General features: G+C 47.1%; 1 protein-coding gene across 1 annotated transcript; it reads right to left on the bottom strand.

Annotated features, from left to right (window-relative positions):
- On the bottom strand, positions 1-27,569 carry fhdc2 (FH2 domain containing 2). The gene is made up of 12 exons (XM_055888112.1): positions 27,399-27,569; positions 23,403-24,425; positions 22,527-22,588; positions 15,387-15,489; positions 14,301-14,386; positions 13,955-14,055; positions 13,220-13,290; positions 12,878-12,985; positions 11,740-11,810; positions 5,433-5,550; positions 5,042-5,206; positions 1-3,437 (listed from the first exon to the last, which is right to left on the bottom strand). Exons 2-12 carry the CDS (start codon positions 23,868-23,870, stop codon positions 1,296-1,298), a joined length of 3,495 nt encoding a protein of 1,164 aa, XP_055744087.1. The 5' UTR covers positions 23,871-24,425; positions 27,399-27,569; the 3' UTR covers positions 1-1,295.

Here is a 27,569-nt window from a genome sequence, read left to right on the forward strand (position 1 = left end):
CAGAGTGATTAGCATCTTTATTTTTTTTTACAAATGCACTCATTGTCGCCATGGATCACAATTCATGTCGTTCAATTTAAGTTAACATCTCTTTTTTGATATAAACATCAGCAGTAGAATATTACAGTGAGTATCCTAGCAACAGGTCTCCTCTTCACTTGTTAAAGTGCATCAGAATGAAGAGCACATTCAAGATAACCAACAAAATCGATAGATTACCAATAATCAATTCAATATCATACTGATTGATTGCTGATTGGGCAAACAAATAAGCCGAGGTGAGAAAGCAACGAAAGAGAAAGAAGGGTCACAGTCTGAGGAGTCTGGTCCATGCATCTAATCATATAGAAATACACTTCTAAGACTACACACTCAAATCATTGAGGACTCAGAAATGACAATCCACATAGGAGCTGGACTGAACAAGTATGGTGGTCCCCAATGGCTTCCTATTCCCTACATGGTGCACTACCTTTGACCAGAGCGCTATTGGCTCCTGTCAAAAGTAGTGCACTATGCCCTGACAAATTGAGGCTGTTCTGAGGGTAAAAGGGAGGTGGTGCAACTTAATATTAGGATATTTGGTATACTCAATGTATAGGGAATAGGGTGCCATTTAAGACACACCTATAGTTAAATAAATTAACCACTTGAAAAAAATATGCCATTTTCAACATACAGCCTAAAAAAACAAGTTGATGAGAATGATCTGTTGGACGACCAAGGCACAGAGGAGGCCGCAGTGCCACATAATTCTAAATTAAGGATTTTCTACAAATGAACAAGGTCAGAGAAACACATTTCAGGAGCTTGACAAAGTCCAGGTTGGGTGTGTGTGTGTGTGTGGGGGGGGGGGGGGGGGGGGGTAGTCTCTCCCTGAAGTGCCCTGTTGACTGCACAGGACACTAGTGGATGGAGGAGTGTGTAGAACAGAAGACATTTCTATCTACAGTGACAGTACAGCCCATATGCAAAATAGAACCGCTGTAGAGTGGTGTAGTGGCAGGCATTTTGTTGGAGTTGCAGTCCTTTGTTATCTTCCCAGCAGACAAGAACGTGTATGGGAGAGACCAAAGTGAAAACCCCCCATCGATTCTGGACAAGCTGAATAGAGTCTGAATGGACCAGTAACTACCTACTCCGCCAGAACAGAGAGGTCTGATACAATTCACCAAGTCATTTATTGATTCCCACATACATGTACATGTACAATGGACCCAAACACACATAGGTACATGTATGTGTGTAAGTAAGACTACTGTATAAAGTTGAAAAAGTGGTATGATCTGCCATGATCACTTCCACATGGGTGAGGATGCAGGACGGTCCATTTTAGGCCCAGGTATCCGTGTTGCCGTGGGGGTTTTGCAGGCAGAAACAGCAGCTCTAGAGGGCTCTGTGCCGGGGTTGGTCTTGGCCGTTTTAGTCCTGGCCGCAGCTATAATAGCTGTACGAATGGTTTTAGCTGTAGCAGAGGGGCTGTGTGTGGAGCGGGGTTGAGAGGGGTGTTGGGTCTCAGAGTTGGAGGTGGGGGCGAGACGTTTGGTCACCCTGAGAGGGGAGCCCCTGACAAAGGATGGCTGGGTAGTAGATGTACTACTAGTGGTGCTGGTGCTAGAAGTCCTCTCCCTCTCTGGTCCAAGCCCCAGCCCAGCTCTCTCTGATGCCCGGCGGGTCAAGGTGGGTTTCCCTGGGACCAGCTGCTGGTTCTCACCCCCAGCCTGGCTCCTCTCACTCCTGGTGCTACTGCTCCGCTTCACCTCTGTCTGGGTAGTAGTAGGGCGTGTGATGGGGGAGGAGCGTATGGAGGCGCTGCGTATGGACGGGGACGCCAGACGAGTGGAACGGGGTGTAGTCTGTAAATTAGGATTTGGGACAGGGCCAGTGGGTGTCTGTGTCTCTGGTTTGGAAATTAAACGGGCTCTATGGATGCCTGTATCGTTAGGCAGACGTGCACGGGGTACCAAGCCCCTCTTAGCCCCTCCTCGGACAACAGGGGTGTTCCCCCCGCTCCGAGAGTCCTCTTTCCCCATTGGAAGTCCGGCACCAGCCCCTGGAGTCTCCGCCTGCCTCTCTTTCCTCCACTTGGAGCAGAGGCTGGGTGGGGCTTTGGGAAGGGGTGTGGTGGGAGGAGGGGATAGGTTGTCATAGGAACGCAGGCCTCGGACCAGGGTGTGGCACTCCAGGGTTTCGCCCACACGTGGGTATGACCGGTCCCTCTCCCTGTCAGGGCTGCAGACCTCTGGGCATTGATGTGCCCGCTGTGGGCTCAACTCTGGCAGGCTGAGAGGCAGCCATCTCTGTTCCACTGGTGTAGAGCGAGATTCTGTTTCCCTCTGCTGGGTTGTTCCCCCCTCAGGTGAAAGCCTCAGCTCCAAGGCACCACCACTTCCTTGTGTGGTCTCCTTGGCTCCCTTAGACTCCTGCAATTGGACACCGTCTGGGGCGTCAGTGGCCATGGATGATTTTGATTGGCTCTCAAAGGGCTGCTCAGTCACCTCAGTGACCGTTGACCCTGTGAGAGGCGCGAGGTCAGGGTCCTGATGCGCTGCGTCTCTGACTGAGGTGTCTGTGTGTTTCGCCTGAGAAACAGGGGTAGGGTCAGTCCCCTCTAGGTCATACCTGTGTCTAAGACCAATGGTATTTCTTCTCACACTGGGGATGGCAGTAGTGGTAGTGGAGGAGTGTCTGTGAGGACTGGCCATAGACTTAGTGGTCAGTACATACTGGTCAGGGCTGGCATCAACTGTCCGTTCATGGTGAGTTTCAGTCACTTGAGCCGTTGGTGCGAGTCGGCTTTCAATGATGTTAGTAGCAATTCCATGTTGGGTTTGGGTGACATATGCAATAATGTCCTGCCTGTTTTGGGGGACATTGAATCTACGTCCACACTGGGTTTGAGTGACGTTAGAAGTCAGTTCATGTTGAGTTTGTGAGACTTGGGTCGGAGTTGTCCCCTCATGATTTGGTCTCTTAGTCTCCAGGACTGGTTGGTGCTGACGGACCAGGGTCTCTGTCCCGGTCTCTGTCCCCAGGGACGGCCTCTCCTGGCTGGGGTAGGTGGGGCAGGGAAGCCCTGGGGAGGTCTGGGGGTGGATGGAGGTATTACGGAGGTTGGAGGAGTTGTTGAGGTGGGGATTTGTCTGAAGAGGAGCGGAGGTGGTGTTCTGGAGGAGATGGGAGTTGTAGTTCTGGAGGTGGTGGGAGTGCCTGCGGTTCTCCTGGCTTCTAAGGCTGCGCTGGCTCCAGGTGTGGCTCAGGTTCTCAAGGGTTCTCTCCAGGTCATCCTGGTTCTTCTGGGTTCCCAGTGGGGACACCCGATCCAGAACCACACCCAGGTCCAGCCCTGTACACACGGCCACGGAGCGACGCTTCTCCACCATCTCACGCTCTCGCTCCATCCGCTTCTGCTCTTTCTGTTCCCGCTCTGCGTTTTCCTGAGGGAACAGGATGAGTTACATTAGTTTATGGTAGAAGAAGAAACATCAAGTATACATTTATCAGCACAGCATCTACGCCTCTATCTTCTCTGTCTTTTTGTCCTCATCAGTCTATAACTCCTGTCTTATATATACACACACACTATATTTTTACTATTTTATACATTGTAGAATACCGAAGACATCAAAACCATGCAATAACACATGAAATCATGTAGTAACCAAAAAACGTGTTAAACAAATCAAAATCTATTTTAGATTCTTCAAAGTAGCCACCATTTGCTTTGCACACTCTTGGCGTTCTCTGAACCAGCTTCATGAGGAATGCTTTTCCTACAGTCTTGAAGGAGGTTCCACATATGCTGAGCACTTGTTGGCTGATTTTCCTTCACTCTGTTGTCCAACTCATCCCTAACCACCTCAATTGGGTTGAAATCGGGTGATTGTGGAGGCCAGGTCATCTGATGCAGCACTCCATCACTCTCCTTCTTGGTCAAATAGCCCTTAAACAGCCTGGAGCTGTGTTGGGTCATTGTCCTGTTGAAAACAAATGATTGTCCCACTAAGAGCAAACCAGATGGGATGGCGTATCGCTGCAGAATGCTGTAGTAGCCATGCTGGTTAAGTGTGCCTTGAATTCTAAATCAATCACTGACAGTATCACCAGCAAAGCACCCCCACACCATCACACCTCCTCCTCCATGCTTCACGGTGGGAACCACACATGCGGAGATCATCCTTCACCTACCCTGCGTCTCACAAAGACACGGCAGTTGGAACCAAAAATCTCCAATTTGGTCTCATTAGACCAAAGGACAGATTTCCGCCGGTCTAATGTCCATTGCTCGTGTTTCTTGGCCCAAGCAAGTCTCTTTTTATTGTTGGTGTCCTTTAGTAGTGGTTTTCTTTGCAGCAATTTGACCATGAAGGCATGACTTACTCAGTCTCCTCTGAACAGTTGATGTTGAGATGTGTCTGTTACTTGAACTCTGTGAAGCATTTATTTGGGCTGCAATCTGTGGGGCAGTTAACTCTAATGAACTTATCCTATGCAGTAGAGGTAACTCTGGGTCTCCCTTTCCTGTGGCGGTCCTCATGAGAGCCAGTTTAATCATAGCGCTTGATGGTTTTTGCAAATGCAAATTTTCCGGATTGACTGACCTTCATGTCTTAAAGTAATAATGGACTGTCGTTTCTCTCTTTCACAAATTAACAAGTCATATTTGTTAATTGAAATGCATTCCAGATGACTTCCTCAGGAAGCAGGTTGATAGAATGCCGAGTGTGCAAAGCTGTCATCAAGGCAAAGGGTGGCTACTTTGAAGAATCTCAAATATATTTTGATTTGTTTAACACTTTTTTGGTCACTACATGATTCCATAGTTTTGATTTCTTCATAACTATCTGCCCAAGCTACAAAGTCAGAAGCCCAACCCAGTCCTCTTCTTAAAATCAGATTTTAAACCCAACCCAAAGTCTAACCCAAACCTTGAATTAAGACCAAAAGGCTCATTTTACTTTTCATAAATGTTTACAATGTGGACTTTGGCCATGTAGTGTGAACCCATAGAGACAGTTTGATGTAAATCAGTCGGTCTCACCTGTACGGCTCTTTGGAAGCGAAGGCAGAAGGAGTGGAAGACCCTGCAGGCCTCCTCCAGTTTAAAGATGCTGTCATCCTCACAGAAGAATTCAACCAGAGCCTGACTGGACATCCTCATCCCCTCCACCTCATCCTCTGCTTCCTTCAGACGCTCCTCTGCCACCTAGAGAGAGAGAGAGAGAAAGGGAGATTAGACTCACTGTTTTGACCAAGGAGGAAGAATATGATAAGAGACTCAAAGTTAAGCAAAGCCATGTGAGTTTCGATGTTGTTCTTTGTGAGTTCATAAATTCTCACTTCATTAGACACCATAGATCAGTGTTAAATAATGATGTATGTTCTAGATCAGTGTGTGTTCTAAATCCATGTTCTAGAATCTAGTTCAGTACCTCCAGGAAAGACCGTGTGAGCTGCTGGATCTCTGCCTCCGTCTGGACACTGATCCTGAGAGATACCAGACGACTGTGGAGCCTGGATAGATCCTCTACTACCAACTCCTCACACAACCTATAGGAAGACAGAGACAATAGATGCATTACTTGACATGACATTTAAAAGGTAGATTCAGTGATATGAGATAGACGCAGAAAGTAAACAGCATAAGTGGGTCAATTTCCGTAACTAAGAACATTGAAGCGCGAGGCTCAACTACTCCCTGACTATCACACTGAACAGGCTGAATGAAGCAAATCCGTACACATGCGCAGATACTGTTTGTGACTGTGTTGCATCTCACTCATAGGCGGAAATCCCAGGGGGGACGGGGGGGACACGACCCCCCCATCCTGGAAAAAATATGATTTGTCCCCCCCAATATATCACTGTAAAGATAACTATGTAATTTCAATAATATTAATAATACGCAATGAAAGCACTTGTGCTGATTATAGACACTTAATAGCGCGTTTTTAAGTTTCACAAGATTGCGACCCCCCCACCCTTTGCCTCACAATGGTTTGATCCACTGCCAGTTCTTTAGCTGGCAAGGTAATAGAGGGTTCGTATCTACTGTCCGAAAGGCACTCAATGTACGTAACTGACGTGAGGTAATCCAGTCAATCGCGCCATAGCAATGTATATATTTTTTTAATGTTGCAGGGTTCACACACTAGCTGAATTTGCAGAGCTAGCGCGAAACTAAAGCAAACATTAACTATCAAGCTAGCTAGTACCTATTCCATTCATGTGGCGTCGTCAAAAATGAAATATTTGCTATCGTCAGTTTATTCCAAGATTAGCATGCAGCTGTAGTGCTTCAAAGTCCCTGTGATAAGGTTAGCGATAAACTGAAGTCCAAACTGAACAGAACTACACTCTCTTATACCATTGTCTTAAATATATTTAATGGTCTCGTTGCAAAAGCTAAATTGTCGCTAGTGAATTTTTTTTTCTCACCTTTATTTAACCAGGTAGCAAAGATTATAGCAAACACCACAGAAACGGAATTGGTGCTCGCTAGCTTTGCAAATTCAGCTTTTGTTGGAAACCTGCCAATATTAAACAAACTATGTTAAAATTTCAAAACGTTGCAGCATGTGTTGTGTAAATGTGTGTGTGTGCAGCTAGACCGGTCAGCCAGCCAGCCAGGTAGAAACATGTCAGAAAAAAGTTAAAAGACGGACATCAGAGTATTTTTCAGTACACCAAAACGCAAAGTAAGAACTCTAGTAGCCTAATATCTCAAAGACGAGTTGATAAAATGTTCATAAGAAAGAAGTGAAATGCTAATGGAAATGTTTCACAAGGATGTCATTCGGCAGAGCAGGCAACAGATGGCACACAGACAGCAGAGCTGGAGACAGATATGCAGGAACAGATTGGCAGAGACAGGGAGTCTCAGGTAAGTTTGTTGAGTCTTTGTTTGGCAACATTATGAAAGGTTCTCAATTTTTTTGATTTGTAAAATAGGGACATAATTGGAAAATGCCATGGATACCCCCACTCAACTTAAACTGGTGACTAAACTTAGATTTGTTTAAGGTAATGGTATTGCTGTTGTGATTAATTGTGTAGTTTTGGGTACCGGTAGTTAGGAGTACAGCAAACACCTTATTTATTTTCTAGGAGACAGACTGTGAGTCAGTGAGGGTGGTGAAAGGGAAAGAGCCAAGGAGAGAGACTTCAGAGGACCGTGTCACAGCCACGGCAGGACCAGGTGTCACCCTTGTTGCCAGCAGCACCAGTATAGGGGACAGTGGCACAGCATCGTCCAGTTACCTCAGTGATGGCACAAAACCATATCAGCCACACCCACAATTTATAGAACCGCAAACTCTTGCCAACAGATTGTTGACGTTTCAAGAGAGATGGTTTTGCGATTTTCCCTGGCTACATTATAATCCATCAATAAAAGGAGTGTTGTGTTTTCACTGTAGCCAAGGGTTTTCAAGCCAGCCATCTTTTGGCCAAAGAGCAGATGCTGCCTTCATTAGTGCAGGATTTAGGAACTGGAGAAAAGCCATTGAAAAATTCACAGCACATCAAAACTGCCAAACCCACCACCAAACTGCCAAACCCACCACCACTAACAGCACACCAGCTAAATCCAATCAGTGTCCAGTTATCCAGCGCGTGGGGTAAACAGCAGGAGGACGCAAGGCATTGCTTGATGAAAATTGTTAGTTCGGTGCGGCATGTAGTAAGACAGGGACAAGCCTTTAGAGGCCACACGGATGACAGTGGGAATTTATACCAGCTTTTGAAACTCAGGGCAGAAGAGGATGATCCCATTTTACTGAAGTGGTTAACAGAGCGTACCACAATGTACACAGGCCCCAAAGCACAGAATGAAATTCTGAACATCATGGCCAATACAGTCATTCGAGGCATTGCAGCTGAGATTAGGTCTCTTCCGATTGTACAATTTTCAGTAATTTTTGATGGTACTCAAGATGTCTCTGGTGCTGAACAGGAGAGTGTCTGTCTGCGTTATGTTGACCATGACCGTGTCCCTCACAAGGAGTTTATTGGGCTATACAGGGTGTCGGAGACAACAGGCGAGGGCATTGCGAAAGTGGCAACTGATGTGTTGTTGAGGCTCAATTTGCCCATGTCTGGCTTATGTGGGCAGAGTTACGATGGTGCCTCAAACATGGCAGGAAAATACACAGGTGCAAAGGCAATTGTGAAGAGGCAGCAGACATTAGCCCTCTATGTCCATTGTGGAGCACACTGTGTAAATCTGATTACACAGGCTGGCTGCTCAGCCCCCCCACTGATCCGGGATTCCCTTTCTTGGGTCCATCAGTTAGGTGTCCTCTATGGCCAGTCAGGAAAGTTTAAGAGCATGTTTGAATCAATTGCCACGTCCAAAGATACAAATCTGACCACCCTGAAACCCCTATGTCCAACAAAGTGGACTGTGCGGAATACTGCTATTAGAGCTGTGCTAGGGCAGTATGAGCGGGTACTCAGCAGCCTAGAGGAGATGGCAAAAACTGCATCCAAGACAGCTTCAACTGCCAGTGGCTTATTCGAGCACTTCAGCAAAGGCAAGACTGTGTTGGGCCTCACACTTGCCTCTGCTGTTCTTGGAGAGCTTGAATGTCTAAACATTTCACTGCAGAAGAAAACTCAGACTGTCTCTGGTATGCAGGCTGCAGTCGAGTGTGTGCGGTCATCTCTTAGGGGCAAGAGAAATGACGAAAGCTACCTTGCACTGTATGAGAAAGCAAAAACTTTGATTGACTCTATTGAATCCATTGAATCCATTGAGACGCACTCAAGACGATTTGCTGGCAAAGCAGTGGATCACTATAGGGCAGAATTTCTTTAAGTGTTGGATGGTGTGGAGGTTCAGTTTGGCGACCGTTTTGACCAGGACAGTCTAAACGTCCTGCAAAAGTTGGAAAGAGCGCTTCTCACGGGGGAGTTGGATGAGTCTCTAGATCAGTACCCTGAGCTGAACATAGATTCTCTTTCAGTGCAGATCCCTCTCTTTCACAACAAATACCCCTGTAGCAGCAGTGGAGAGGCAGCAGAGGTCCTTAGGAGGCTTCCAGTGGAGGTACGGGGGTTGTTTGACCAAGTTGAGGTGCTGATCAGAATTTTGTTTGTGGTGCCAGTGTCTTCATGTGAGGCTGAGAGGAGTTTCAGTGCACTCCGCAGGTTAAAGACTTGGCCACGGGCTAGCATGGGCCAAGAGAGACTGAACGGTGTAGTTGTCTGTAATGTACATAGAGACAGGCTGGACAGTCTCAAGAGGGAAAATATCTGCCAGCAATTTGTTGGATCCATTGAAACCCGCAAACATATGTTCGGTTCTTTTGTTCAGTAGTGTGTATAGCAGTGGTTCTCAACCTTTTTTGGGTACTGGAACCCCTGCATATTTTGAGGCAAGGCAGGCAAGGTTTTCAGCGGTCCTCAGGGACCACCACCCCCTCTATATTATATGTAAACTTACTGGAAACCTTGTGGTACTGACTACATTCATTACACTTTTTTATTTCACGGACCCCTTGCAATTAGTCCATGGATCCCTGTTTGAGAACCCCTGGTGTAATTGATAATTGTTCTTTTGTTTAGTAGTTTTCAGTTTTTAGTACATGACAGTACACTTACAAATTATTTATTTCATGTTATTTTATTTAAAATTGCATAATTTGTGTGACATACTTTTCCATAGCTGCTGTTTGAAGAGTTGAGACACTGACTGAAGGATATTTTGTTTGATTTATTTGGGTTTTTCATTGAAGTAGTTATTTTGCTTTTAGAACTGTACTTATTTTAAGCTTTTTGTTCTTGTAAAGATATTGTAGACTCAGGCCAGGTGCACATATTTAATGACTATATAAATATATCACAAAGTCAAATTAAAAGGTCAATTCTATACGCAGACCAACTTTGTGATGGTTCTCAATGGAGATTCTTTTAGATGAGATCACACCATGTTCATTGTATTTATGAAAACTACACCCATACAGTGTACAGTACCATTGCCGCCTACTGGCCTTTCTTGATATTGCTGGTTGTAAGTACGAATACCTGCATACATACTGGACTGATAAGGAACACTGCTATAACTATTATTAGTAGTAGTATTATAATGATTTAAACAAGTTGGGACAACCCTTCAGTTAACTACTGTACCTATCAATTATCCAGTAGTAGTAATTATGGTTCCTCAATATACATTTAACATATTACAACGTAGGCTGTGTTACAGCACTACTTTTGCTGTCCCCCTCAGGAATTGCTCCTGAGAAAATTTCATGTAATTGTCCCCTCCAAGGTTGATATCAGATTTTCGCCCCTGATCTCACTTATGTCAATATCTCCGGTGCTGCTTTGTGGCAACGTCATTTCGCAGAGTTTACCTTTATAGATGATAGTAAAGTGATTGCTGCGAGATTCTGGGACCCCAAAAAAAAAAAAAAAAGTTGACCTAACTGCAAATGTACGGCTCTGGATAAAACCTTGTGTTTTTAACCACAATCCAACCCGTTTCTGCGATCCATGAGAGACTACGAGACAAAGTAAACCATATGGGAATCTGTGTTTCAGAAGATGCTGTTACTTAGATTCTAACTTAAAGCAGTGGTCCTTAGCTGTGCCCTACATAAAGCTGGTATTCTAACTCAAAGCAGTGGTTCCCAAGCTGTGCCCTACATAAAGCTGGTATTCTAACTCAAAGCAGTGGTTCCCAAGCTGTGACCTACATAAAGCTGTTATTCTAACTCAAAGCAGTGGTTCCCAAGCTGTGACCTACATAAAGCTGTTATTCTAACTCAAAGCAGTGGTTCCTAAGCTGTGACCTACATCAAGCTGTTATTCTAACTCAAAGCAGTGGTTCCCAAGCTGTGACCTACATAAAGCTGTTATTTTAACTCAAAGCAGTGGTTCCTAAGCTGTGACCTACACAAAGCTGTTATTTTCCTCTGACAGACATCTTAATAAATCCAAAATGTCCCCTTTGGCTCCACCCCAGCAGGAGTGAGGCTGTCGCTCATTACTAGGTCCTGACTGACTTACAGTAACACCGATACCCACAGAGTAACTGACAGTAATGGTGCGTCGCAAATGGCACCCTATTCCCAATATAGTGCATTGACAAAAAGTACTAGGTGCCATTTTGGGACTCAATCTAAGTGTCCTACATAGCTAACCAAACCCCAAAACCCCAACAGAACCGTAATACTGGATTGAAACAGAAATGTTGTCATGAGCCATATTAAAACAAGGGGATAGCTATATCACTAACAGCTGGACAGTGCTCCAGTACTGTAACACAATACAGTCCTGTTGAAACGGGTCTTTTTGGGCGTAGTGTGTGTGTCTGTGTGAGATAGCAGCCTGCTGGGGCGTATTGATTTTATAGGACGGATCTCCCAGAAGCATCCAAAACACCACGGGCCACGTTCAAACACTTCAGATTCCTTCCTTCCTCTCTTTAATTAATTACAGATCTGCTGGACTGGTTAAAAGCAAGGAAATGGAAACCTTGCTTTACAAGCAGCTCACGTAGAGATCTGTGTTTGTCCCGAGGTCCACTAACTATTAGAACAAGGACGCGGTCAGCAGGACAACGTTTTGGAACGTTCGGATAGAAATAGGTAACATAGAGAAAAAATATGTGTAGACCAAGGAATCATGTTGGCTCTATTCATGGCAATTCTATCTGCAACAACAATTTTTGGCAGCTGAACGTGGCCCAGTCTCTTTGAGGGAGGAGGGCATGTATTATTGTCCCTTACTAACCTGGAGGCGGGCCCGACATGTCCTAGTTGGCCAGGAAACGACAGTAAACTTTGGTCCTTTTTCACCGCTTCCTGTGGAGACAGAGACAGAGCTGATCCAGTTATTGTTTCACACAGCGAGCCGTCATAATTCTGGATGAATCATTGCATTGTCACGATTCAGTGTGTTGATATGGTTATTGTGAATGTAATAATTCATGGTTGGTCAAATACAACAAATACCCAACATAAAGTTTGAAAGAGATTCTGAAGCCCCGTTTCATCTGTGCCAATTGAACAATTCTGCGATATAACAAGTGTCAAGTTTTTAAAAGGAAACTAAAATGTGCAGTCTGTCAGATGGTTGTTAGTCTTCAGTAAATAGTAGTTTGGGATTCATTCTGTCATCATTGAACTGCATCTAGAGAGGTTCTTTAGAAGTGGCATATTAATGCTTTAGCTTAAGTCTTCACTGAAAGATACATTCAAGTCAAGCACTTCAAGGGTCTCCTCTTCACTGCAGTGTGACTTACACTGAGTGTACAAAACATTATGAACACCTGCTCTTTCCATGACAGACTGACCAGGTGAATCCAGGTGAAAGCTATGATCCCTTATTGGCGTCACCAGTTTAATCCACTTCAATCAGTGTAGATGAAGGGAAGTAGACAGGTTAAAGAATGATTTTTAAGCCTTGAGACTGATTGTGTATATGTGCCATTCAGTGTGTGAATGGCCAAGACAAAAGATTGAAGTGCTTTTGAACAGGGTAGTAGGTGTCTGGTGCACCGCTTTGAGTGTCAAACTACAATGTTGCTGTTTATTTTTTATTTTTACACTCAACAGTTTCCTGTGTGTATCAGGAATAGCCCACCACCCAAAGGACATCCAGTCAACTTGACACAACAGTGGGAAGCATTGGAGTCAACATGGGTCAGCATCCCTGTGGAACGCTTTCAACACCTTGTATAGAGTCCATGCCCCGACGAATTGATGCTGTTCTGAGGTCAAAAGCGGGTACAACTCAATATTAGGAAGGTGTATATTGGACTACGTCAGGGTAGGAGTACAGTACTACAGTAGGATCAGTTTTGCATTTTAGATGACAAGGAATACAGCTATTATGCACAAGAAGTACCTGATTCTAGATCAGGTCTTACCATGGCCACGAAGTGCAGGAGGTTCATGCCTGGCTTGTTGGCTTTAGTGTCGGCCAGTTTGAGAAGGGAAGGTATTCGGAACCCCGCTGCGTTGCCTGCGTACCCACCCTGAGGTCAAATACAGTAGGTCAGTGAAAAGAGGTCACACACACACACACACCTGACATCTTAAACAAACACAACATTACAAAACCCAGGTGCAGCCAGAGTGACGCTCTGGAACACACCCCAGTGCAGACCCTAGTCCTACACCGGGAGCATTGTGCACACAGATAAAGGACGTCTCTCTCTTTCAACTGAAAGGTAAAAAGAAAGGAGGAGAAGAAAAGGTATAATACTCACAGCGTTCATGTAGTTTCCTGCCTTCAGAACCAGACGGAGGATGGAGTGCAGCTCAGGACAGCTCAACAGCTCTAAGAGAGAGACACAGAGAGACAGAGAGAGAGACACAGAGAGAGAGAAAGAGACAGAGAGACAGAGATACAGACAGACAGGTGATTAAAGGAGAACCTAACCCCCCCCCCCCCTTGCTGGTGATTAAAGCGGAAACTAAACCCCCCCGCTGATTAAAGGGGAAACTGATTAAAGGGGTGGGGGCGCTGATGAATAGCAGTAGGCCATGTTTGTGTCCCAAATGGCTCCCTGTACCTTTTATAGTGCTCTACTTTTTACCAGGGCCCATAGGGATCTGGACAAAAGTAGTGCCCTATGTAGGGAATAGGGTGCCATTTGGGATGTATTGGTAGTATCTAAAAAGGGGAAGTATATGGGCCACAATTAAAGGGACGGTGATGAGTAGTAGTGTAGAGTAAAACTAACTCAACTAAATAACTTCCACCATTTCATACTGAGCGCCAACAAGACAAGAGCACTAAAAAGGGGAAGTGAACGGTACGGAAGGGAACGGCCACAAAAGAGTTTGAAGGGGCGGTGATAGGGGGTAGAGTAGACCCAAATGGCACCCTATTCCCTATGGGAGAGCCCTATGGAACCTGGTCAAAAGTAGTACACTACATAGGGGATAGGGCACCATTTGGGACATATCCATTTACTAAAAAGCCCCTGTTGATGGTTTACCTCTGGCCGCCTCCCTCAGACATCTGGCTGCCAGACAGAGAGAGGTCACAGCAGGGTCAAACTCCTCCTGCAGGATCATGGCGTCCAGACGCAGACGAAAGCTAACGGTGTAGAAAAGGGGAGGAGAGGATGAAAGTGGTCAGAGCCTTATCGATCATCAGACACACATCAGCACAGAGTGGAAAGTCAGGGAATCAAACATTATAGTGTGTTGAGGGTGGGAGTCACTGCAAAAATGAGAACAGCAGATAAACTGGCATATTTCGCAACATAGTTTGAACTTCAAGGTTAGGTGTTTGTAATAGTTGTTATCACAGTGAAGTGATAACAGTGCTGTGTGGTATACCTGGGGACGTCCACTAGCAGAATCATGAAGAGGTCAGACTCCCCAAGCCCACTGCGTTCTTCCTTGAACCTCTTCAGGCGAGCCTCCTGTATAAACACCAGACGGACAGCTTAGAGATATTATCAGTTAGCTTTCCTGTTACAGTCTACAAACCTCATTCCTTTTACTGGGAATTCCACCTGGGTTTCATTTAATAGAATCTCCCGAAATAATGTTTAGAATTTAAAGCTTTGCTTTCGAGTCCAGTGGTAGAACCCCCATCGCCCAGGATGAGTCCAGTGGTAGAACCCCCATCGCCCAGGGTGAGTCCAGTGGTAGAACCCCCATCGCCCAGGGTGAGTCCAGTGGTAGAACCCCCAACGCCCAGGGTGAGTCCAGTGGTAGAACCCCCATCGCCCAGGGTGAGTCCAGTGGTAGAACCCCCATCGCCCAGGGTGAGTCCAGTGGTAGAACCCCCATCGCCCAGGGTGAGTCCAGTGGTAGAACCCCCATCGCCCAGGGTGAGTCCAGTGGTAGAACCCCCATCGCCCAGGGTGAGTCCAGTGTAGAACCCCCATCGCCCAGGGTGAGTCCAGTGGTAGAACCCCCATCGCCCAGGGTGAGTCCAGTGGTAGAACCCCCATCGCCCAGGGTGAGTCCAGTGGTAGAACCCCCATCGCCCAGGGTGAGTCCAGTGGTAGAACCCCCATCGCCCAGGGTGAGTCCAGTGTAGAACCCCCATCGCCCAGGGTGAGTCCAGTGTAGAACCCCCATCACCCAGGATGAGTCCAGTGGTAGAACCCACATCACCCAGGATGAGTCCAGTGGTAGAACCCCCATCGCCCAGGATAACTCATTCTTATGTATTTTACATTTCTATAACCATGTCCGTATACAACATCACGTGCAGCCATTGGGAACATATTTTACCAGAAGCATTGTCAGTAAGCCTTTCACAAGTCTGAGACGGTGTAATGGCAAACTGTTGATCTGGATAATGAGAACTAGATGAATAGAGGGGTGGGGGGGGGGGGGGCTACAGGCTAGTCAGTGTTGTTGCAGTAGGAGCTATGGTGTGTCGGAGAGGACACAGAGCAAAGTCTTTACCTCGTCGGCGTCAGGCAGCAGTTTGCAGAGCTCAGACAGTTTCTCGGCCCCGTAGCGGGTCCCAACCCCCTGCCGGATATCCTTAACTATCTCCTGGACAGCCCTGTAGAAACATGACAACACACATCAGCTCTATGGTGACCGTACTTCTCACTCACACACACTCTGTGGGGTTTAGGGAAATTTGGTTTCAGTCACAGAGGATGGAAGTTACTGATATACTGAGGTGATTCAAGATGACACCAATTATTTACGAAATGAATAAACAAAGGGGTATCATGCAGGGGTGTGGAACGGCGGAGGGGGTATCATGCAGGGGTGTGGAACGGCGGAGGGGGTATCATGCAGGGGTGTGGAACGGCAGAGGGGGTATCATTCAGGGGTGTGGAATGGCGGAGGGGGTATCATTCAGGGGTGTGGAATAGCGGAGGGGGTATCATTCAGGGGTGTGGAACGGCAGAGGGGGTATCATTCAGGGGTGTGGAATGGCGGAGGGGGTATCATGCAGGGGTGTGGAATAGCAGAGGGGGTATCATGCAGGGGTGTGGAATAGCAGAGGGGGTATCATGCAGGGGTGTGGAACGGCGGAGGGGGTATCATGCAGGGGTGTGGAACGGCGGAGGGGGTATCATGCAGGGGTGTGGAATAGCAGAGGGGGTATCATGCAGGGGTGTGGAATAGCAGAGGGGGTATCATGCAGGGGTGTGGAACGGCGGAGGGGGTATCATGCAGGGGTGTGGAACGGCGGAGGGGGTATCATGCAGGGGTGTGGAACGGCGACATGGGTTTGATATTCTCTGATTACTCTGCTAGGTGCAGAAACACACGTGGTCAAGCTTATCTCCTCTTATCTGACTGACTGTTTGGAAAAAGGCCTTTGACGCCACATTGGCGACACACTGCATGACATGTGCCCTGAGCAAATACACATACAGAGATAAAACACACACACAGGCGCTCAACACAGACACTTCGGCAAACACATATGTAGACACCCACACACAGCGGTCCTTAGAGGTTGAGGTACCACCAGACAGAAAGAGAGAGAGAGAGAGAGCAGAAACTGGCCAGTCCCTGACCGTATGATCTCTCCATGACTAGAACTTCCTCCAAATGACACAAGTCTGCGGCTCAACCCGCCCAGGAACCAGGAGTCCATTAGAGATTCATCTCTCCTTTCATCACTACCTACAAACAGACAGCTTTCACCATTCCTTCACTCTTTCCCTGGCTTTTCCACTCTCTCCCCACTATTTTGTTGACTTTCCTCTTTCCTACTTTTCCCCCCTTCTCTTCTTCATTACATACTTAGTTTCCTCCCTCGTTCCCTTGCTTCTCTCTCCCCTATATGCCCCCCTTTTTCGGTCTTTCTCTTACATTCCTCCTCTCTGCCTGTCAACCCCGTGTTCACTAATACCATGGCTCTGCCTGTCGGCCCCGTGTTCACCAATACCATGGCTCTGCCTGTCGGCCCCGTGTTCACTAATACTATGGCTCTGCCTGTCGGCCCCGTGTTCACCAATACCATGGCTCTGCCTGTCGGCCCCGTGTTCACCAATACCATGGCTCTGCCTGTCGGCCCCGTGTTCACCAATACCATGGCTCTGCCTGTCGGCCCCGTGTTCACTAATACCATGGCTCTGCCTGTCGGCCCCGTGTTCACCAATACTATGGCTCTGCCTGTCGGCCCCGTGTTCACCAATACTATGGCTCTGCCTGTCGGCCCCGTGTTCACCAATACCATGGCTCTGCCTGTCGGCCCCGTGTTCACCAATACCATGGCTCTGCCTGTCGGCCCCGTGTTCACCAATACCATGGCTCTGCCTGTCGGCCCCGTGTTCACTAATACCATGGCTCTGCCTGTCGGCCCCGTGTTCACCAATACCATGGCTCTGCCTGTCGGCCCCGTGTTCACCAATACCATGGCTCTGCCTGTCGGCCCCGTGTTCACCAATACCATGGCTCTGCCTGTCGGCCCCGTGTTCACCAATACCATGGCTCTGCCTGTCGGCCCCGTGTTCACCAATACCATGGCTCTGCCTGTCGGCCCCGTGTTCACCAATACCATGGCTCTGCCTGTCGGCCCCGTGTTCACCAATACCATGGCTCTGCCTGTCGGCCCCGTGTTCACCAATACCATGGCTCTGCCTGTCGGCCCCGTGTTCACCAATACCATGGCTCTGCCTGTCGGCCCCGTGTTCACCAATACCATGGCTCTGCCTGTCGGCCCCGTGTTCACCAATACCATGGCTCTGCCTGTCGGCCCCGTGTTCACCAATACCATGGCTCTGCCTGTCGGCCCCGTGTTCACCAATACCATGGCTCTGCCTGTCGGCCCCGTGTTCACCAATACCATGGCTCTGCCTGTCGGCCCCGTGTTCACCAATACCATGGCTCTGCCTGTCGGCCCCGTGTTCACCAATACCATGGCTCTGCCTGTCGGCCCCGTGTTCACCAATACCATGGCTCTGCCTGTCGGCCCCGTGTTCACCAATACCATGGCTCTGCCTGTCGGCCCCGTGTTCACCAATACCATGGCTCGCCTGTCGGCCCCGTGTTCACCAATACCATGGCTCTGCCTGTCGGCCCCGTGTTCACCAATACCATGGCTCTGCCTGTCGGCCCCGTGCTCACCAATACCATGGCTCTGCCTGTCGGCCCCGTGCTCACCAATACCATGGCTCTGCCTGTCGGCCCCGTGTTCACCAATACCATGGCTCTGCCTGTCGGCCCCGTGTTCACTAATACCATGGCTCTGCCTGTCGGCCCTGTGTTCACTAATACCATGGCTCTGCCTGTCGGCCCCGTGTTCACTAATACCATGGCTCTGCCTGTCGGCCCTGTGTTCACTAATACCATGGCTCTGCCTGTCTGAATCAGAGGTAACACTAACCTTTGTCGAGGAGTGAAAATACACGTGGCTCAACTGGGATTATCCTGATTCAAAAGAGTTCAATAAAAGGTTTTTGCCTTTGTAGCCTGCGGCCTGTTATTTCTATGCAGAACTGAATGCTGGATACAATCATTGTCGCCACAGCTGAAATAGAGCATAATGAAAAGGTAGAGGAAAGTAGCACACGTATTAATGACAGTGTCTCACGAAGGGACCAATCTGTTCAAATGACTTCCACCCATGTCGCAAATCTAAAAGTACTTTGTGACTCACAAGACAAACAAGCTCCATGTAAGAAGACACGTTTTTGTCCAAAGGAGAGGCTCTTCTCCCGTCATAAAGGCTTTCAACTACATGTTCTGACATATGCTGTTGAGAGAGGGAAAAGCGCTCTTCATATAGGATGCACACAATTGAATCTCTGAACTCTGTGTGCAGTACTCGCGTGGGCATGACAACATACCTACTCTGCAAGAGGGCATCGCCTGGTAACTACCGTCATACCCACTAGTGTTCTCACAAAACCAGAATTTTGACTTCGATACTCGATACCATCACTATACTCGAGACCACAGCAAAAAAAAAAAAAAAAAAATCATATTAGCCAAATACACGAAATGACACTTGATCCAGACAGATCTGTAAAGTTCAGTATCATTACTGTTGAAATGTTTGAATGTATGCATTAATGAATAAATTATACAATCAATCTAACCACATAACAGTAATCATTTATTTGAATGGTACATTTCTATTTATAAACTGGGTAAATCAAGATGTAGCCTATGAATGCATATTCAATAGGAGTTACTGAGCTTGTTTTGGCTGATTTCAAGAAGCTACAGATGAAAAACTCTGTTTATCCTTCCATGTGGGACTTATTTTATTGCATAGAAGAAGCAATCTCTTCTTCTACAAATGTGTGAGCAGTCTCTAAGACCCATGACATCATTCACGCAAAGATGATCTTGACTGAGAGAGTCGTCAGGCGGGGGAAACAAAGTGAATCAATAACGTTTTTGGTGACAATGAGCAATATTTAGCGTTATGGTTTGCATATTTTTTGGGGGGGGGGGCTCCCAAGTGGCGCAGCGGTCTAAGGCACTGCAGCTCAGTGCTAGAGGCGTCACTGCAGACCCTGGCTCGATCCCGGGCTGTATCACAACCGGCCGCGATTGGGAGTCACATAGGGTGGCGCACAATTGTTCCAGCGTCATCCGGGTTAGAGTTTTGCCGGGGTAGGCAGTCATTGTAAAAATATATATATCACAAACACTAGGATAGTGAATTGATGTGGTCTTCAGCTGTAAGCTAGCAAGGAGCGTCAGCCTGCTAGCAAGGAGCGTCAGCCTGCTAGCAAGGAGCGTCAGCCTGCTAGCAAGGAGCGTCAGCCTGCTAGCAAGGAGCGTCAGCCTGCTAGCAAGGAGCGTCAGCCTGCTAGCAAGGAGCGTCAGCCTGCTAGCAAGGAGCGTCAGCCTGCTAGCAAGGAGCGTCAGCCTGCTAGCAAGGAGCGTCAGCCTGCTAGCAAGGAGCGTCAGCCTGCTAGCAAGGAGCGTCAGCCTGCTAGCAAGGAGCGTCAGCCTGCTAGCAAGGAGCGTCAGCCTGCTAGCAAGGAGCGTCAGCCTGCTGGCAAGGACCCACAGAGCCCGCTAGCCAGCAAAGCTAACAAGGACCCACAGAGCACGCTAGCCAGCAAAGTTAGCCCGCTAGCCAGCAAAGTTAGCCCGCTAGCCAGCAAAGTTAGCCCGCTAGCCAGCAAAGTTAGCCCGCTAGCCAGCAAAGTTAGCCCGCTAGCCAGCAAAGTTAGCCCGCTAGCCAGCAAAGTTAGCCCGCTAGCCAGCAAAGTTAGCCCGCTAGCCAGCAAAGTTAGCCCGCTAGCCAGCAAAGTTAGCCCGCTAGCCAGCAAAGTTAGCCCGCTAGCCAGCAAAGTTAGCCCGCTAGCCAGCAAAGTTAGCCCGCTAGCCAGCAAAGTTAGCCCGCTAGCCAGCAAAGTTAGCCCGCTAGCCAGCAAAGTTAGCCCGCTAGCCAGCAAAGTTAGCCCGCTAGCCAGCAAAGTTAGTGGTAGCTTCCAGCTTGTAGGCTAACTTCTGTGGCGTTCTAGCTTGTATTGGACATCGTTTTGGGAACAGTAATTAGCAGCTTAAACATTTCTACATGTTAACTTCCGTGCAGCATGAGTGGGGAGCTAACATTATACAGTCCAGACTCCCAGTTAGTTCAGTAGTTCCTCAGGACAGGGTAGAGCCAAGATAAGAGGGGAGCTAACATGATGCAGCCCAGTGAGTTCATTGGTTCCTCAGGATAGGCAGGAGCTAGCAATGAGTAAGTGGAGGCTGTGGAGCAGGCCCGGTGCTCTCGCTCTGTAAGGGTAACCGGCTGCACTGACAGACTTCATCCTCTCTAAATCAGTAGACGACGTGAGACACATTTAACAGAAGTACCAAAAGTAACACATTTCAGTACTGAACCGTTTTTTATGTTCTGGTATCGGAAGAAGTACCAAAGTGTCGGTATACCGTGCAATACTAAAACCCACAGAGAGCAACCATATCTGACCCAGACAGAGAGCAACCATATCTGACCCACACAGAGAGCAACCATATCTGACCCACACAGAGAGCAACCATATCTGACCCACACAGAGAGCAACCACATCTGACCCACACAGAGAGCAACCACATCTGACCCACACAGAGAGCAACCACATCTGACCCACACAGAGAGCAACCACATCTGACCCACACAGAGAGCAACCACATCTGACCCACACAGAGAGCAACCACATCTGACCCACACAGAGAGCAACCACATCTGACCCACACAGAGAGCAACCACATCTGACCCACACAGAGAGCAACCATATCTGACCCACACAGAGAGCAACCATATCTGACGCACACAGAGAGCAACCATATCTGACCCACACAGAGAGCAACCACATCTGACCCACACAGAGAGCAACCACATCTGACCCACACAGAGAGCAACCACATCTGACCCACACAGAGAGCAACCACATCTGACCCACACAGAGAGCAACCATATCTGACCCACACAGAGACCAACCATATCTGACCCACACAGAGACCAACCATATCTGACCCACACAGAGAGCAACCATATCTGACCCACACAGAGAGCAACCATATCTGACCCACACAGAGAGCAACCATATCTGACCCACACAGAGAGCAACCATATCTGACCCACACAGAGAGCAACCATATCTGACCCACACAGAGAGCAACCATATCTGACCCACACAGAGACCAACCATATCTGACCCACACAGAGACCAACCATATCTGACCCACACAGAGACCAACCATATCTGACCCACACAGAGACCAACCATATCTGACCCACACAGAGAGCAACCATATCTGACGCACACAGAGAGGAACCATATCTGACCCAGACAGAGAGCAACCATATCTGACCCACACAGAGAGGAACCATATCTGACGCACACAGAGAGGAACCATATCTGACCCACACAGAGAGCAACCATATCTGACCCAGACAGACCAACACACAGACACAGCATCAACAAAGACATTCCAAACAGTACACCGATTTTAAACCTACGATCTACACTCTACATAAAATGTGAAAACATCAAGCTATAGAAAAGCGCAACCCTTGGTTTTACAATAAATTAAGACTTTTCACCTTGCGTTTCCAGACTCAAACGCTACAGCGTAGAGGAGGACTAGCTGTCTATTAGTGTGTCCCAAATGGTGCCCTATTCGCTACAGGGGGGCCCTGGTTAAAAGTAGTGCACTGTAAAGGGAATAGGGTGCCATTTGGGACACAGCCTGTGTCCGACCGTCTTTACTGAAGGGCAGCTCTCCATAACAGTCTGAGCAGGTGTCAACTTTGACCCCTCGGGTCACCATCTTACCCCCTACCACTTTGTGCCCCCCTACCAGTTGCTCAGGCAGGATGCCATTTCATCTGCACCTGTTACCTTCTTGACACCCCCTGTCCCTGTCCCCTCACACTTAGAAGACCCCCCCCCCCCCACACACACACACCCATTCACTTCCCACTCCTCGATAGTGTGAAGGGATGTTCCCCTGGGTACTATCCCGGCCCCTTGTACTTCCTCCTACAGACTCTAAGAGCTTTTCTGATTCATGGTGCTTGACCTCTAATACCAGAGCAGCACATGCTCTCTAGGACCTTACAGATAAATACTTTGAAAAATGAAAGTGCGTGATGAGGAAAGGGAAGTTGATCCTTACGTCTTAAACTGACGTAGAAATATTCCGACATTCATACTGCGTTTGGAGTCCAGTAGTGAGACCTGCAAACACAGACACAGAGAACATGTCAGATACTATGATCAAGCTGGAATAACAGCTGTATACCGGTATCTCAGTGGAGGCTGCTGAGGGAAGGACAGCTCATCATAATGGCTGGAACGGAGAGAATGGAAACCATGGAAACAGTGTGTTTGATACCATTCCACTGATTCCGCTCCAGCCATTACCATGATCCCTTACTCCCCATTTAAGGTGCCACCAACCTCCTGTGTGGTATATGCAGTATCTTTCAACTTTACAGACAAGACATGCTATCAATATAGGCTACCTGGCAGGCAATATAGGCTACCTAACTACACCTAGCCTCGGTGCCAGTCTAAACTACACCTAGCCTCGGTGCCAGTCTAAACTACACCTAGCCTCGGTGCCAGTCTAAACTACACCTAGCCTCGGTGCCAGTCTAAACTACACCTAGCCTCGGTGCCAGTCTAAACTACACCTAGCCTCGGTGCCAGTCTAAACTACACCTAGCCTCGGTGCCAGTCTAAACTACACCTAGCCTCGGTGCCAGTCTAAACTACACCTAGCCTCGGTGCCAGTCTAAACTACACCTAGCCTCGGTGCCAGTCTAAACTACACCTAGCCTCGGTGCCAGTCAGTGTCAGTTTAAACTACACCTACTCAGTGTCTGCCTCTAGCCAGCATGCTGTTGTCTTGGCACAGCAACAACATACCACTGTTGAATGCACACATATTGGCACCAACTCATACCTTGTCTGTGGTGCCGTCTCTCCCAGTCTCCACCACCCATCTCCAGTCCTCTCATTCTCTACCACTCATCTCCAATCCTCTTACCTTATCCATGGTGTTGTCCTGGGGTGAACTGCATCGCATCAGCACAGACCTCCGTCTCAAACTCCCAGGTCTGTCCTGAGGTTTACTGTCCTTCTGTCTAAACAGCTCATCCAGAGAGTGGAGGTCTATAGGGAACTCTTCCTCCTCCGTAGCCGCTCCACTCCAGACACTCTTCCTCCCCTCCACTTTCTCCTTAGGGATCTGCTCCCAGTTCAGCTTCCTTAGCCGGCTGTGACGGGCCGAGTCCATACGGGTCAGAGGAGAGGAGGGAGGCGGGGGAGGAGGCGGGGGAGGAGGAGGAGGAGCAGGGATGAGGGGTAGGGGAACAGGTTTAGCACCAGGAAGGAGAGAGAGCGTATCCATGGCTGTCACTTCCAAGACGAGGGGCGCAACACCGCGAGGGCTGGCGGGTGGCGTTCCATGAAAGGCACGGGATTCCTTGATGGACACGGTGAGGTTGATCAGCATAGAAACTAGTTGAGAGTTAGGATAGGGCTCAACTAGGATTTAGGACTGGTTGCAGAGCATAGAGGCTAGTTGAGAGTTAGGATAGGGCTCAACTAGGGTTTAGGACTGGTTGAAGAGCATGGAGGCTAGTTGGGAGTTAGGATAGGGCTCAACTAGGGTTTAGGACTGGTTGCAGAGCATAGAGGCTAGATGAGAGTTAGGATAGGGCTCAACTAGGGTTTAGGACTGGTTGCAGAGCATAGAGGCTAGTTGGGAGTTAGGATAGGGCTCAACTATGGTTTAGGACTGGTTGAAGAGCATGGAGGCTAGTTGGGAGTTAGGATAGGGCTCAACTAGGGTTTAGGACTGGGACTGGTTGTGAACTAGCATTGCAGATATCCATCTATCTATGTTGAACTCTGGCTATTGAAATGTAGGATATAGGGGCTAGTTAGGGTGTAGCTTTAATGCTTGTTAGGGTGCTCCCAAACGGGCGAGAACAGTCTCTACTCAACCAAGGTGTCCACTCTCTATTCTCTTCTCACGGTGGTGTGAGTCTCAGTCAGTCTCTCCAATCTAGGAAAACAACAACACAATGAAATCAACTCTCAGGAAGGTTCAATAGACAGACAGACAGACCTCAGAATACTGCTCATGCTATCTTTATTATACCAATAGAAGTATAGGCTATTCAGCAGTGTAGGGTATCAGACAATGTAATGAAGCATTTCATCCAGTCTCCACGATCACATTACTTATTTAAAGACAGACATACATTATAAATACAGGCCGTGTCTAGTCTGGTCCTGGGCTTGACTTTAACACCTTCATATATTTGAGTTACTACACATTGTTTGAGATGACATCAGATGCTCAGAGATTCAGAAGCAAAGTGTTCCATTGTCACTCCTTGTTGAGCCTTAGTCTACACCAACCTGTGTCATTAAAGGTTGAGCCTTAGCCTACATCAACCTGTGTCATTAAAGGTTGAGCCTTAGTCTACATCAACCTGTGTCATTAGAGGTTGAGCCTTAGCCTACACCAACCTGTGTCATTAGAAAGGTTGAGCCTTAGTCTACATCAACCTGTGTCATTAAAGGTTGAGCCTTAGCCTACATCAACCTGTGTCATTAGAGGTTGAGCCTTAGCCTACATCAACCTGTGTCATTAGAAAGGTTGAGCCTTAGCCTACATCAACCTGTGTCATTAAAGGTTGAGCCTTAGCCTACATCAACCTGTGTCATTAGAAAGGTTGAGCCTTAGCCTACATCAACCTGTGTCATTAAAGGTTGAGCCTTAGCCTACATCAACCTGTGTCATTAAAGGTTGAGCCTTAGCCTACATCAACCTGTGTCATTAAAGGTTGAGCCTTAGTCTACATCAACCTGTGTCATTAAAGGTTGAGCCTTAGTCTACATCAACCTGTGTCATTAAAGGTTGAGCCTTAGTCTACACCAACCTGTGTCATTAGAAAGGTTGAGCCTTAGCCTACATCACCTGTGTCATTAGAAAGGTTGAGCCTTAGCCTACATCACCTGTGTCATTAGAAAGGTTGAGCCTTAGTCTACATCAACCTGTGTCATTAGAAAGGTTGAGCCTTAGCCTACATCAACCTGTGTCATTAAAGGTTGAGCCTTAGTCTACATCAACCTGTGTCATTAAAGGTTGAGCCTTAGTCTACATCAACCTGTGTCATTAGAAAGGTTGAGCCTTAGTCTACATCAACCTGTGTCATTAAAGGTTGAGCCTTAGCCTACATCAACCTGTGTCATTAGAAAGGTTGAGCCTTAGTCTACATCAACCTGTGTCATTAAAGGTTGAGCCTTAGCCTACACCAACCTGTGTCATTAGAAAGGTTGAGCCTTAGCCTACATCACCTGTGTCATTAGAAAGGTTGAGCCTTAGTCTACATCAACCTGTGTCATTAGAAAGGTTGAGCCTTAGCCTACATCAACCTGTGTCATTAAAGGTTGAGCCTTAGTCTACATCAACCTGTGTCATTAAAGGTTGAGCCTTAGTCTACATCAACCTGTGTCATTAAAGGTTGAGCCTTAGTCTACATCAACCTGTGTCATTAAAGGTTGAGCCTTAGTCTACATCAACCTGTGTCATTTGGAATCAGTGTAACTTATGCTGTTGATTGTGATTGACAAACCACATTTTCAAATAATAAAATATTTCTTATCTGTCTGTATTCTTTGAGTAAAACTCTGTACCAGACTAACACCGGTATTTAAGGTTTTTCAAGAAGCATTTGGAATATTCCAGTGTGCTGGCCCGCAAGCTACTAACTCCCTGACACCTGGCTAGTCCTTTAATTACCAGCATGGTCATGCCTGTTATATATCTCTGTTCATCACTCTACAGCGGATCTAACTGGCTGTTTGTTACACAGCCTGAAACATGTTACCTTCAGTCAGGTTACACCCTCACAGAGAGCAGAGGGAGCAAGAGGACAGCATGTGTAATCCTGCACTGTTTCACCCTGATGCCTGCCTCAAGTCCACACACACACTGCTGCTCTACCTTCTAATTATTGCAAATGGGAGAGAGGTATAGAGAAAGAGGTGATCTACTCTCTCTCACACACGGAAAGGTGTTACAGAAAACGCCCCTACATTGTCTGTGTCTAATATGACTCGATTCTATTCAGATAGGACATGTCCGTGCAATTATACAAATGAGTCAAGGTTTTAAGTGCATGTTCTAATTAATCTGATTGAAAATATAAGTTATTCAATCATAATAGAAACATGTGGGCCTCCTCGTGTGATATTCTTTGCATGAATAACAACACTCGGGTACAATGGCGCTCTGAGGCCAGTAATCACTGCCAAGTTAGTTGTTTCAATTTGCACGGCATGAGCGCGCTACAGAGGCTGCTTTTAGACAGGCTGCACAATTCTGATCTATTTTCGACCAATCATATCAGATCTTCAACATCAGATTTTTTTTCTAGAGCTGATCTGATTGGTCAAAAGAACAATAAGTTTAAAAAAATATCATTATTGTGCTACCTGTCTAAACACAGCCAAAGACCTTACATCTCTGATTAGGACAACCGTAAATTACTATTTTGTCCTACTATACAGCCAAGACAGTCATTCTTCAAAAGTAAACATAAAATGTTAAATAAAAACATAATTTGGGAGAAGTAGGCGAAGATAGTTCATAGCCTGATGGTTTTAATTCAAGGAGGAAAGAAGAGATTGTGTGGACACCCCCAAAACAAACGCATTCAATTGACAGATTTAGTCTAAAACGGTGTCAGTTCCTAAAATAGACTTTCTTTCATTTAAAAACACTCAGCCACCTGGGTAGCATGGGCCTACCGTGAATATTCATAATTTGATTATCTCTGTATGTTTTTTCTCAATTAAATGTAGGCTAAATGACCTTATAAAGACAATTGTTTAGGCTATAGCGAATTTGCAATAATGCCTTAAATTTACAAAGCAATCCCCTGGTTTATCGTAGTCGGTTTATCGTGGTTATTTCCAGCTTTTCCTGCAAAAGAAATCACTGACAACAAAAACACATTCCACTTACAGCGCGTTATGATGCGATATCCAACTTCCCAAAGTTATTTTACAATTCCTTCTTTCTTGTTGTAAACTTCAATGAACAACGTATTGTTTTAATCCGTTCTCTGTTGCTTGATGCCTCCTCACTCAAGCCAATGCATTGTGCTGCTCCGCAGTTTCAAGTGCTCTACTCCGC

Source organism: Salvelinus fontinalis, chromosome 29 (genome assembly GCF_029448725.1).
Source record: "Salvelinus fontinalis isolate EN_2023a chromosome 29, ASM2944872v1, whole genome shotgun sequence".
In the NCBI taxonomy this organism is placed as follows: domain Eukaryota; kingdom Metazoa; phylum Chordata; class Actinopteri; order Salmoniformes; family Salmonidae; genus Salvelinus; species Salvelinus fontinalis.